The sequence below is a fragment of the Crotalus tigris genome, unplaced genomic scaffold (genome assembly GCF_016545835.1).
Source record: "Crotalus tigris isolate CLP2741 ecotype Arizona unplaced genomic scaffold, ASM1654583v1 scf7180000017860.185164, whole genome shotgun sequence".
NCBI classification, from domain to species: Eukaryota; Metazoa; Chordata; class Lepidosauria; order Squamata; family Viperidae; genus Crotalus; species Crotalus tigris.
The window spans coordinates 133,047-146,890 of record NW_024096680.1 but is presented as its reverse complement, the minus strand read 5'-3'; the positions used below and the strand labels follow the sequence as shown (position 1 = coordinate 146,890).

Below are 13,844 nucleotides of genomic sequence, written 5' to 3'. Positions count from 1 at the left end.
CATCCATTGGCTTGGGTGGGTACAAATGGAGAAGCTTGGAAATAAGAGTGCCAAAGGGTAGCCTTGGAGATGTACCTTGCTGAATTTGGTGCTTGGGCCAGGGCAGCGGTGTAGCCATTGATGTACAAGAGATTCTGAAGGGTACAGTATTGCAATTAGATGGATGTGAGATCCTGTTTGTGAAGGTGGGCTACAGGGATTAGAGGGGATTGTTGCTAGTGAATCAGCCTCCCTGCTGCACAGCAATCTCCCTAATGAGCTCCTGGAATTCATAATGGGCTCTAGTACATGGTTCAACTGAGACCACTTGGAATGGCCACTTGGAATGGGGTGTGATTACAGCCTTGGAACACCTTCATCCCTCCCTGATTCAGTTGAACATTTAAATTAAGGAACTGATGAAGGTCATCTGTCAACATGAGCCAACTATACACCTGTACTCTAGGTTGACCAAGTGATGCCATCAACATTCTTTCTCAGTATTTGGAAATTGTGGGTGCTTGGATGAGGTAGAACAGACTTCAGCTCAAACCTGAAAAGACAGTGGATGTGGGTTTTGAGATTCCCCTGCCCCCAGACCCAGAGACTTTCCATCTTTATCTTTGAATAGGATAGTGTTCCCTCAGATAGCATTAGTGTGCAATTTATGGGGCCCTCCTGGACGTATGGCTCCGGTTCGAAGAGAAGGTGGCAACTGTGGCCCAGAGGGCATTTGGACAAGTTCGCCATATGTGCCAGTTGCATCCATTTCTGGATTGGGAAGCCATACCATGGTAATTCATGCCAACTCATGGCTTAGTCACCTTCCAGTTGGATTACTGTAATGCATTCTATATGGGGCTACCCTTGAGAAGCATTTGAAAAATGCAAGTGGTCCAAAGCGTAGTGGTATGGGAAGATTTGGGGCATTTCAAAATATGCCCATGTAACACCTTTGCTCTGCGACTTACACTGGGTCCCAGTGAGCTTCTCAGTGCAATTTAAGGTGGTAGTTATCACCTATAAAACTGTACTAAGCACAAGGTCAAGTCATGTTACTATCTATGCTCATCCCACCATAATTGGAAGAATTGACATGTTCCAGGTTCCATCTACTATATTTGACAAGGTCATGTTGTGTGACAGGAGTTACTCCTTTTATTTTGCTTCATTGCTCTGTGGAACAGCAATACTCTCTCCCCCCCCCCCCCCAGGTCCAGATGACCCCATCCTTGTTGGTCTTACAAAAGGAGTTAAAGACCTGAATATTCCTAGGGCAGTTAATTAATTTATTTAGTCATTTATTTTTCCACATTTCTACCTCGCCAAAGGTAGTCTCTATAGAGAATAAAAAGCAAGTAAAACATCCATAGTATTCATAGTCTCCATATCAGCTATATAAACAATAAAACTACACCACTGAAACTGGAAACTACTCTGGAACAACCCTGTCTTTAAAAGCTTCGAAAATGTCATCAAAAAGAAGGCTAGCCTGATTTCAGCCAAGAAGTTAGTGTTTCACAGCATTAGAAATTCAGCCTCTTTTTGCTTCAGCCCCTCAGACCGAAAATGTAGGATTGGTAAAGTTTTTTTTGATTTGGTTATGAGAGTAAGATTGATTTGTTAGTTTAGTTATTGTTTTAGCAATTCAAAATGGATTGACTTTTTTTAACCCTGGCTATTCATTATATATATATATATATTTTCCTGGATGCTGATTTTTAATTGTATTTTAATCTTCTGCATGCCTCTTAGAATTACCTTGGTACCTATATACGTTGTCTAAATATAAATGAATAAACGCTATGATTTTTCTTCTCACCTTTTTAATGTGAAAAAGTAGGGCATCAGAAATCTGCCAAGGGATAACGTGCATTTTTGCTTGAAGAAAAGTTCTCTGAGGTCTCAATTCTGGCTATTTGGAGCATCACTATGCAGCTGATAAAAAGAGTAGCTCAAGAATGTGTGGTGATGTGGTTACTTTTCCAAACTAGATAATAGTTTCAAATAACGAAAACATTGATTATGTCTGCCAAGGGTCTTAAAATGTTCCCATTGCAAATCCCATATTTTCTAGGCTTTGTGACCATATTGTTATAATCTGAACTGAAACTTGGCTTGTGTTTATTAGCAGATAAGTTTTCTTTAGCAAATTTAATATAGTAAGCTGTTCTCTAAATTCTGGAGGTGGCAATTTTTCTTTTACTTAACTAGAGGGGATATTACTTTCCAGTCTACCGACTCTAATTAGATTTATGAAAACAAAAATCCTGCTCACTTTAAAAATATGCACATTTTTTATGTTTCATTTGCCACAAGATTTTGCCTCCAAATGGTCTGCTTCTTTGCTTTGGCCAGTAATTGACTAAACACCACCTACCTCCCCTCTCATTTCTCCTTCTATGTGCATATTTTCCTTTGCAGCAAGTTATTCCTTTCAGCTGCTGTTTCCTTTTCTTTGCTGCAGTGCATTTATAAGCGTCTTTGGAAGAATGACTGTATTAGGTTCTTGTGGATCTGATTCTTGATCTGGATTTGCAAATCTTTATGGTAAATATAAATATATATACTGAATTATTCAGGAATTGAAACATTTCCAACCAGTATCACTGTCAATTCTTCATCCTGATGCAACATATTTTTCTGATCAAGATTTTTGTGGCAGATCTGTTTGATGTTACTATATGAAAGCTAAAGGTATTTTTTTATCTTCTATTTTTATAGTGTAGTTAGAAATAGAAAGCAGAACTGTAATTGGTTTGTCACTTCTTCATTGAATTTTACTATTCCCCCCCCCCTTTTTTTTTTGTCACTTCCTGAAAGTCTGTCAGAAGTGAACCCAGAACTGAAAAGTCATTTGCAAGCTGCTTCAGCTTAAAATAATTATTTTTGGATAAACACTGATTCTGTGCTTTGTCAGAGGCATCTGTGTAATTGAAGATACTGAGAATTGAGAATTGAGTCTGAACTAGATTTACTCAGTAGCAAGTATTCAAGGACATCTACTACTGCACAGCAGAAGTTGCTCAGGTGGGAATCTCAATGAGTGTCAATATGTATATTAAATAAATGTGTAAATTGAAGTTCCTGAAGTTATTGGTGAGAAATGAGTGTTTTTAAAAAGTACCCTAGTCCAGCGCTTTTTCAAAGATCTGTTTCAGAGCAGGATGGCAACACTACAAAAATAGGATGTAGCTTGAAGGACTATCACTGGTATCACCAAGTGAAGAGTAAAAAATTATATGAAGATGCAGGTTTGGATTTAGCAAAGCTTCTTGGAGCTTATCGATGGCAGACTCCTCGATTTCATGGGAAGACGATTAAGAGAACAGATGCATCAAAAGCTGATGAACAGCCCCTGAGACTGCAAACAGTAATTGCTGATGGCTGTCAAGAACAAAAGGTTGCTATGCCAGCAGCCAGGACATTTCGGGTTCCGTTCTGCAGGTCTATATCTGAACCTGCACCATCCTGGAGAGACAGAAATCCAAAGCCACTTTTGCAACCAGAAGGTGGTGATCCGGACACTTACTTTATTCGTGGTTTCTTCTCTACACTCTCTGGCAGCCTTTCTAAGGCTTTGAACAGGAGAGAAGAACAGGATTTAGCAGTGACAGATGAAATGGAGGACAAACATGTGGATTTGGCTGCAGGTATATTTGTTTTCTTTCTGAGCCAGACTACTTCCTTCCTAGAGATTATGGTTTGAAATGTTTTCATTTGGAAAAGTTAAGTTTTCTCTACTGCATTTAATTTTTTTTTGTTTTGATTACCTGAAGAAATTGGTATTGTATTCCCAGATGAATTGTTTAAACATTTTTATGGTCTTTAAAGCTGTTACTTTCTCAGTAATTGCTCAGTGTTTCTGGCATGTTGGCCCATTAGAATAACAGTTATTAAAATAAGTGAAATTATATTTCTGAATTGTCAATCAAATTAGGTAAGCTAACGTTAGAATTAATCAATTTAAGACTCTTTTAATGGGAAATAATAGGTTTAATGAATAGATAATATATTACATTATGTTATGTAAGAGATATTAATATTTACCAAACTATCATTGTGTTAGTCTCCAGGCCCAATTAGCATTCTATTCTTCTTGCTTTGATAATGCACCACAAAAGACTAAACTCATTAGCTCAAAATCAAAGTGTATAAAGGTGCTTATAGTATGGCAGGTTAGAGTAAGTTTTCCTATTTTTTCCTGGAATTAGTTTTCCTATTTTTAACTTTCTCAGTTTCAAATTATTTTTATGCATTCCTCTTACTGTTTTCCCACAAAGGCAGGAAATGACAACAGTGTATTTATTTAAAATAAAAATATCTTTAAATTGTACCCCAGTCAGTGAACTGATTCTTCTTACCATCTGATACCTTTAGCTTTGTCACCTGTCAGTTAATTGATGAATGCTAAAAAGTCAAGCAAAGAAAATTTAAAGTTTTTGATGGGAGGAGATTTAGATTACTTAGTATCCTACTATCATACTCTGGATTTCTGGTAAATTTCCACTGAGAAAATTATTATCACAAGAAGATTACCTTTTCAATTTTATTACCCATTTAGAGTCTCAATACACAATCTAATTTGATAGAAGTTACTCATTCAGCTATAACATACTGTAGGTTTTTTAACCTTTCCCTTAAAAAACTTGTCTAAATTTTTCTGATTACTGCAGTAAATGTCTGTAAACATCTGGAAATCATTGAGTCTGTGGCTGGTTTGGCTGGTTTGATCTTCTACAATCAAAACCTCTTACCGTATTATGAGTGAGCAATGCTGACGTGGGCATTTAAAACCTCTTAATCACAGTCTAGTGCACTTTTGTATTGAGTAACTCTGCAATTACTTGACACAAAACAATAACATCAAAACTAGATACTTAAGTTGAATTTGAAAATCTGTGTGAAAGTATGGCAAAATAAAAACTTCTCTCATTGTAAATATTGTTAGAAGTAATTTTCTGAATAGAGCAATGATACAAAAATGCTATATTTAGTTATAATAATTGGACTACAGTGTGGGCCACAATAGTACAAAGTTAAGATCTGTCAATTAAATGAGAGGGGTGCAATGTAGAAAATAGATCACAAGTGAGGGGTTTTTTTTGCTCTTATTTCTGTTTAATTTCTTTTATTGAAATGTTATTGAAAGATGCCTTGGAAACCTGGTGAATAACATAGTTTGAATCCCTTTAAATTTTATTCAAAATAATAAAAGGGAGAAAAGTGCAGTGGTTAATGTACCAGGTTAGAAACTGTATGGGAAACCATGAGTTCTAATTCCACATTAGATATAAAGGCTGCAAGATGACCTTGGGCCAGTCACACTCTTTCAGCCCTAGAAAGAAAGCAATGACAAACCACTGCAGTGCATTTCTCTACTGCTGGTTCCTTTATTCTCCATACTTGATCCAAAAGTCTTGGGACCTTTCAGTGTCTTGGCTAATTTGTTGGAACTATTCATAAACTGTTCTCTTTATTGGCTCCTTTGAGAAGGTCAGTGATTGACAGAAAAGTTTCAATATGCAGGTATTTTGCTGGGCCTTTTTCATGTTGTGATGTGAGTGCCAGATAATGTTAATACCACTTCAGCTGAATTCAGCTTCAAGGAAGAAAAGAACATCTATTAATATTTGAAATGGGAAGCACAACTGGGCATTATTAAAGCAAACATTGCATGGAGAGCTAGATCCTCAAAATAGCCAGTTCACTTCCTGATATTGAACAAGTAGGAAAGAACTGATAAGGATTGATAAATCATCACTGAGACAGCTTTTATTGACACAGTATTCACCGTCTAATTATTTGGGCTTTAAATCCAACCAACTTTCTTGCTGAGTGCAGCTAAGCATCTTTTCAACATGTTTGTGTTTGCGTGTGTTTGTGTGTGTGTATGAGAAAGAGAGAGTACAGACACTTCATGAGCTGGAAACTGTTAATCAGTTTGGTGATATAATTACTGAAATTAAAAAAGTAAATGTGAAAACTGTTAAAATACAATTAAAACTGATTTTAACAGTTTATAGTAGATTAGAGGTGAGGTGTGGTTATGTATGAGCCATGCTGAGAATGACTAATGATGATATCCTTTTAAAATAATTTACAACTGAGCCCTTATAGCTTCTAGCTGGTTTAAGATTCTTTGTCCAATTGTTCCAATTGTTTCCCAAATCCATTTTAAGTTGAAATAATGAGTGAGAATTCAGGGGTGTGGGGTGCTAGTATTAATAATAACCTAAAGCACCTACTGCTCTTATAGAAAAGAATAGCAATGAAATACCTGGCAATTGTTGATATTTAAAATACTTTGAAGTACATTGAGAAATCACATAATCAACCCATGTTAGTGATCTTTTTGTTAGAGTTATATTTCTGTCCTGGGAGGAAAAAGTAACTCATGTTGTCCTTTCCAAGTTAGGATAGGGTTTTTAAGCATCTTCTAGTCAAAATGGAATGCTAGCCAAATTGGGCTGATCTTTGATTTTTATTTTTTATTTTTATTTTGGAGGCTCTAGTTCTTTATAAAGTTCTTATTTGTTCTTATTTGTTTTATTTTTATGCCATTATTTCACCTGAAGGAATACTATACTGTATAAAGAAAGATAGAAGTTATATAGGAACATCTATTAACTGAAGCAATTGGGTAATGAGTGCATTCTGTGTTTTGAACCACACAGACAAAAACATTAATAGCAGGATGAATCCATTGTAGGTCTTCATTAAAACCAAGATTAGTATGGTAGGTTTATCTGTGTAAAACAGACTGTCTGGGCCTGGACTGTTCAAATCATGGGTGGTTCTGAAGCTCCATTCCTGTAATTTTCAGGATCTAATTCTCTTTGACCACACTAAAACGCAGAAGAAGAAAAAACTTGGGAGTTTCTCCAGCAGGATGGCTGTAGAGTCCACTGGATGGGTTCTATGACAGTCTTCCCGCCTGACAGACTAGGTCAAAACTTTGGCCACACCCTTCCTTTGGGCGTGACTCCAGTTTTGACTTAGTCTCGTAGCCCGATAGCAGCAGAAAATTTAGCTCCACAGATAGTCAGGAAACCTATTTTCTACCTTAATTAGCCAGTCATCTGAATTCTCAGGGAGCACAGGAGGACGATCCCGGTTACTAAATTGGAGCACCGAGCCTGTCCGTTTGAGCCTTGTGGTGAGCGTATTGGTGCAGATTGCACTGAGAAAAGCCCCCTTTAATGTTAGCCTTGCTCTTTTTGTTTAAAAAAAAAAATCAAACAGCTGAGACGCGCGGATTCCGCGGCCCTCCGGAGCGACCGGCAGGTCTGCGGATCGCCGTTTTTTCTACCGGAGAGGAAGCCTTACAGCCCTTCTCGTTGGGAAAGAGCCCTTTCCTCCTCAGCTGCAGCGCGAAGGGCCTAGCGATCTCCAGAGCGCCAGGCAGATCCGCGGATCACTCTCCTCCGCAAATTCCTGCGTTGTCAATTTAAAAGGGGGATTTTTCTTGACTTCCCCCCCACTCTTGAGACCAACCTTCAATTTGCCTCAGCGGGGTTACCAAGAGCCTCAAATCGCCATTTTAGCCTCGTGGTTTTGGCAGTTGGCAGTTAGGGGGCGTGGCCTTCCCCTTCATCGCCATTTTGAGCGTGCTTACTGCTGTAATCCATTTTAGGTGGTTCAACCACCCGGAGTCTTTTGAGAGCAGGCTGATACTTATCTATATAGAGAGAGATATATTTTAAAAGAAGAGAGAGAGGGAGAGCGAAGTTTCACTCCCTCGGGTCTGCTTTTTAACAGCCCATGCAACGGGGGACAATACAATAATTCCAGCCAATCACCTCTTGCTTAACCTGTGATACTACTAATAATTAACCTTGGTGAAGGAGGGTGAAGGAATTGTCAATTTCTCCCAGCTGTTCTTTAAGGTGGCCTTTTGTCACTGGCCTTACAGGGCCTTTTTTCCCTTCAGAAAGGTACCTGTCTGTCCGGCCATTGTTTGTTTTCAGAGTCAGGCTTGCAGCCTTCATACTCTGCAATTTGATCTGCGTGTCAGTGTTTTCCCCCATTCCAGGTATTGCCTACTCGGGGTACCTGGACACAATGGCAGACAGTGTCTCGCATTCAGCTACACAGGGTCCCCAGCCACCCCCCCCAACAACAACAACAAAAGCGCAGATCCACAGAATCTGATGTGGGGGGGAAGAAGAAGGCCAAAACAAAGCACCTTACCCAAAGGGGACCCTCTAAAACAGCTGAGCGAGAGGCCTCAAGGAGACATTTGGCTCTAGAAAGACAATTCTCCAGGGCCCAGAGAACCAGATCCAATGAGGCAAACATGGTTTCCCCTGCCCCATTGGTGGCCCCTATACCAGAACCTACTTCCCAGGAAGTCCTTAGATCTTGGTCTCCTCTGGGGGAAACCGAACAGATGGATTCCTCTCACTCCTCCTCACCAGTATCATCACCGGACCATACTCCCACTATAGCTGCGTCCAATGACAAAGCTCAGGAGGACATATGGTCCGCCCAATTTCAGGCATTCATGCAGGATGCCTTTTCTCAGTTTATGGCTTCTAAAAGTCAGATAGGGACGAAACAAGGCTCCGGCTACAAATATCTCTGAGACCTCCTCTCAAATAGGAGAGGGGGAATCAATAGATCTGGACATGAATGACATGCCCCTTTCGGAGGATGAGGGGACCACTCCCGAGCAGGCAACAAACTCTAGCCTCTTTGATCCAGCTCTTCTCAAATCACTTTTAATAAAGGCAGTCTCTACGGTCAATCTAACCTCAGTTCAGGAGGAAAATCCTTCCACAAGTAAGGAGGCAAACCCTCTTTTTGCCAAAAAAGTAATACAGGACAAGTACATTCCTTGTCCAGAGGTTTTCCACTCCTCTGTAGAGGAGCAATGGTTTTCCCTAGCAACTCCACCTGCACCTAACAGTGTGGAGAGGAAACTATTTAATGTGTCTCCTTCCTTTTCAGACATGCTAGAGGTTCCCACAGTAGATAGTCCTTTGATTTCATTATTCTCCACTTCTGCAATTCCAGGAGACATGGCGGAGGCCTTGAAACCAGAGGACAAGAAATTTGAGCATTCCTTCCGTCGCTCCCACATGGCCGCAGCCTGGGCGGCCAAGGTGGCAACTTCCTCGTCATTCTTCGCCAGGGCCTGTATTATGTGGCTTTGCGAGCTGCAAACCACTGTACCTCCTGATCAGGTCAGAACTCACCAAACTTTAGCCAAAATACTGGCTGCCTCACAATTTATGGCTGACGCCTCACTTCACGCAACCAAGTATGCAGCAGGTCAATTGCTGCCACAGTAGCCTCCCGTAGACTACTGTGGCTTAAAAATTGGAAAACAGACCTAAAGGCCAAGTGGCGGCTATCAACGTCCAAGTACAGTGGATCACTCTTATTTGGATCCATTTTGGATCCACATGTAAGCGAGAGCAGGGACAAGAGAAAGATTCTAGTCCACCCATCAAAGAAGCTGGATAGGAGAGGCACTCAAGAATTCCGGAGACAGGGTTTCCGCCCAGGAAACTCCTGGGACTGGAGACAGCCCTTTCGATCAGGGCAATCCTGGGACTGGTCTAGAGGCTCACGATCCTTCTATTCGAGACAGGATCGTTCCCAGGATCACCCAAACATGAGAGCCAGAGGCCAATCCCAATCCAGGCGTCCCTTCAGAGGATCGGGAGCCCGACCCTTTAAACGTCTCAAGTGACGCCAGGCAGGACACTCCCATAGGGGGTCGGTTAGGGAACTTCATCGAGATCTGGGAGCAGACCACCAACGACGCCTGGGTATTGGAAACAATCAGGCATGGCCTGACCTTAGAGTTTTACTCTCCCCCACCAAACCGATTCATCAGGTGTCCCATTTCCAGAAAGACATCCAAAGCAAGTTTGGTAACCTCGGCCATTGCACACCTTTTGTCAATTCAGGCCATAGAAAGGGTACCAAAGGAAGAGGAAAGGAAAGGATTCTATTCCATCCTCTTTGTGATCCCAAAGACATCAGGAGGGTGGAGGGCAATACTGGACCTAAAGGGTCTGAATTATTATATAACCTACAAAAGGTTCAAAATGCAGTCCCTAAAGTCCATTTTGACCAGTATCAGGAAGGGAGACCTCCTATCCTCAATAGATCTTACGGAGGCGTACTTGCATATTCCCATCCATCCCAAATACCGCAAGTTCCTCAGATTTACCTACGCAAACCGGCATTACCAGTACAGGGCTCTACCCTTCGGACTCTCCTCAGCTCCAAGGGGGTTTACCAAGATTCTAGCAGTCATAGCGGCCCATCTCAGGTTGATGCCGGTGCGCGTACAGTTTTATCTAAACGACATTTTGATTCAATCCAGCTCACACGAGCAAGCAAGATTAGACCTTCAGACCACAATCCGCATCCTGCAGGATCACAGATTCTCAGTCAATTTCGAAAAGAGCCATCTCACTCCCACAAGGAGGCTTCAGCATCTGGGAGCGGTGATAGACTCATCCTAGTGCAGGGTATATCTTTCCCAGGAGCGTCGAAGCAGCATCTCGAAGCTGGTTCATCAGCTTCAGAGAGACAAGAGAGTACCTTTGATACAACTCTTGAAGCTCCTGGGGAAAATGATATCTTGCATGGGCATTGTGCCATGGGCAAGACTCCACTCAAGGGAGTTACAGTGGTTCCTCCTCTCTTATCAGAGAGGGAACCTCAGTACCTCCAGCAGGAGGGTCTTCGTACCAAATCTCTTACTGAGATCTCTGAACTGATGGATATCACCCACGATGCTCAGGGGAGACATATTCAGGGAACCGACCCGGCTCACGCTCACGACAGATGCGAGTCTATTCGGATGGGGAGCCCATCTGGGAACTCAGATAGCGCAGGGCCAGTGGAAACAATCGGACCTCACTCACAGCATCAATTGGCTGGGACTTCGGGCCATACACCTGGCTCTACGCCAATTCTCCCACCTAGTAACGGGAAGACACGTTCTCACTCTAACCGACAACGTGGCAGCAAAAGCCCATGTCAACAAGGAGGGAGGAACACGATCCGTGGAACTGATGCAGGAAGCATCAGCTCTAGCTCGGTGGGCGGAAGCAAATTTGAGTTCCATCAGAACGGAACACATCTCAGGGGAGGCAAATCTCCAGGCAGACTCCCTGAGCAGAGCCAAGGTGGACCAATCGGAATGGCGTCTGGATCCGGCTCTGTTCGAGGAGATCTCCCGGAGGTTCGGGCAACCGCACCTGGACCTATTTGCCACTCCGAAGAACACGCAACTACCCAGGTTCTTCTCCAGATTCCTGACTCTGGGGTCGGAAGGAACGGACGCTCTCAGGTGTCGGTGGCCGGCGCAACTCCTGTATGCCTTTCCACCACTCCCATTGATACCGGCGACCATACGCAAGTTGATCCTGGAAGGTGCAGAAGTACTCTTGATTGCTCCACACTGGCCACGGCGTCCGTGGTTTGCAGACCTTGTGGATCTTTCAATATCACCCCCGTGGAAGATTCCCCCGGACCGAGTAAGACTCAGTCAGGGCAAGCTTCTCCATCCAGACCCTCAGTGCCTGCAACTAGCCGCTTGGCATTTGAGCGGCAAAGTTTAGCCATGCAATCCTATTCCTCAGGGGTGATATCGATCATACAAGCATCAAGACGACCTTCGACAAACAGGATCTACGACGCTACATGGAAGGGGTTCTGCAGGTGGTGCTTTCTACATCACCTAGATCCAATTTCAGTGTCTATTCCCAATATCTTAGACTACCTATTAGAAGGACTTAATAAGGGCCTATCAGTCAATACCATTCGTAGACAAGTATCGGCCCTCTCAACTGTACTTTTCTGTGACAACTTAACTTCTCTGTCGCAACATCCGGCGATTAGCGCCTTTTTAAAGGGAGCAGTCAATACTAAACCTCCTGTTATACACAGGTATCCGTCTTGGAACTTGCCTAAAGTTCTTCAAGCCTTGACTTCAGCCCCATTTGAGCCTCTCGACTCATGTTCTCTCCATCATCTATCCTTGAAGGTAGCCTTTCTAGTTGCTATCACTTCAGCGAGAAGAATCTCGGAACTAGCAGCATTATCAGTCAGGAAGGATCTCTGTACCTTCTTCAGGGACAAGGTGGTCCTCAGACCGGACCCTACATTTATTCCAAAGGTAAACAGCATCTTTCACAGATCTCAGGAACTGACTCTTCCTGATTTCTGTCCAAATCCCAAACATAGGCTAGAACATAGATGGCACAAACTGGACGTGCGTAGAGCGCTGTGTTACTATGTAAAGCGCACTTCGTCTTTCCGTAAGACGGAGGCTCTATTTGTTTCCTTCCAACCATCCACTATGGGGAAGAAGGTTTCATCTTCTACCATAGGTAGGTGGATCAGCGCTTGTATAGCCCAAGCCTATGTCTCTCAGGCAATTCCAGTGCCCCCACACGTGACTGCTCATTCAACACGCAGCGCGGCCACATCAGCAGCTTGGTCCATACAAGCCTCGGTGGAGGAGATTTGTAAGGCCGCAACTTGGTCCTCTCCTTCCGTATTCGTTAAGCATTACCGTTTAGACTCCTTTGCCGCAGCGGATGCTGCCTTTGGTAGAAGAGTGCTACAGCAAGTTGTTTCTGCTCAGGATCCAGTGGCCTAGACACTCCCTCCCAGGGGGACATGAGGGCTTTGGTATGTCCCATCCAGTGGACTCTACAGCCATCCTGCTGGAGAAAGGGCGTTGTCTTACCTGAACGCCTGTTCTCAGCAGGATGATGTAGAATCCACACACCCCCCCATGTAGAAGGTCTAGGCAGGCATCGAACAAGGAGCTGCTATATATATAAAATTCAACAAACAACTCATCTCAGTCAAAACTGGAGTCACGCCCAAAGGAAGGGTGTGGCCAAAGTTTTGACCTAGTCTGTCGGGCGGGAAGACTGTCGTAGAACCCATACGGTGGACTCTACATCATCCTGCTGAGAACAGGCGTTCAGGTAAGACAACGCCCTTTTTGTAAATGCTATAGGAACAGGTATGGGATATAGTGGATTGTTGATCAGCAGATTTAGCCTCAATTCAGATTTTTTTTGTTATGACATCTTTGGTTATTCTATGTCGGATATTGGAGAGAATTCCCCTCCTTTCTCTAGAATCAGTTCCAGTCTATGGTAATTGGGGTGGAAAGATCTCAGCCCCTCCTCAGCAGGGTGCCAGATGAGTTGGTACCACTCCTATTCAACCTCTGCATGAGGCTGCTGGCTAAGCTCATCTGTCACCTTGGGGTGAAGTATCATCACTGTGCAGATCATACTCAATTACACATCTGTGCCTCTGGCAAATTAAGTGATGCTGTGGAAGTCTTATCACCTCCCTATTTGACTAAAGCTGCCCTTTAAGAGTATTTAGAAACTTCAACTGCAAAATCTAGTGGTATTGATAGTTATATGTCTTTCTAGTAGAATACCCATTACCTCTCTGTTCCGCAAGCTGCATTGGTTACCAGTTTGACCTGCCTCTTCCTGATTACATCTGCCATGCCCATCAGATCCAGCAGAGAAAGCATGCTATGGGTCCTCCCAGCTAGAGCAGGGGTGTTAAACTGCCGGCCCACAGGCCGGATGCATCATGCCGAAACCGCACCCACCCCATTGCCAGCAATGGAAAAAAAGTGATATGTCGCGACACGTCACATGACGTTGCAAGTTTGACACCCCTGAGCTAGAGAACTACGTTTGGTGGGCTCTAGGTGGGAGGCCTTCTCTGCTGTGGCACCTGCCTTATGAAATATCCCGTCCCCTGAAGTGGAGCTGGCTTCATCATTTTTGTTTGCCATGGCCCAGTTTCTGCGGGATGCAGGCAGCACACGAAACCACACCCCCTCTGGTCCACAG

At 43.0% G+C, this 13,844-nt stretch overlaps 1 protein-coding gene across 1 annotated transcript in view; it reads left to right on the top strand.

Moving 5' to 3' along the window:
• Positions 1 to 2,871: 2,871 nt before the first annotated feature.
• The window catches only part of LOC120308058 (ras GTPase-activating protein nGAP-like), a 128,526-nt gene continuing 117,553 nt past the window's right edge, over positions 2,872 to 13,844 (top strand). Inside the window, exon 1 of the mRNA XM_039343535.1 lies at positions 2,872 to 3,632. Within this exon, the coding sequence (XP_039199469.1) occupies positions 3,086 to 3,632 (547 nt within the window). The 5' untranslated portion in view covers positions 2,872 to 3,085. The remainder of the gene's footprint in view (positions 3,633 to 13,844) is intronic.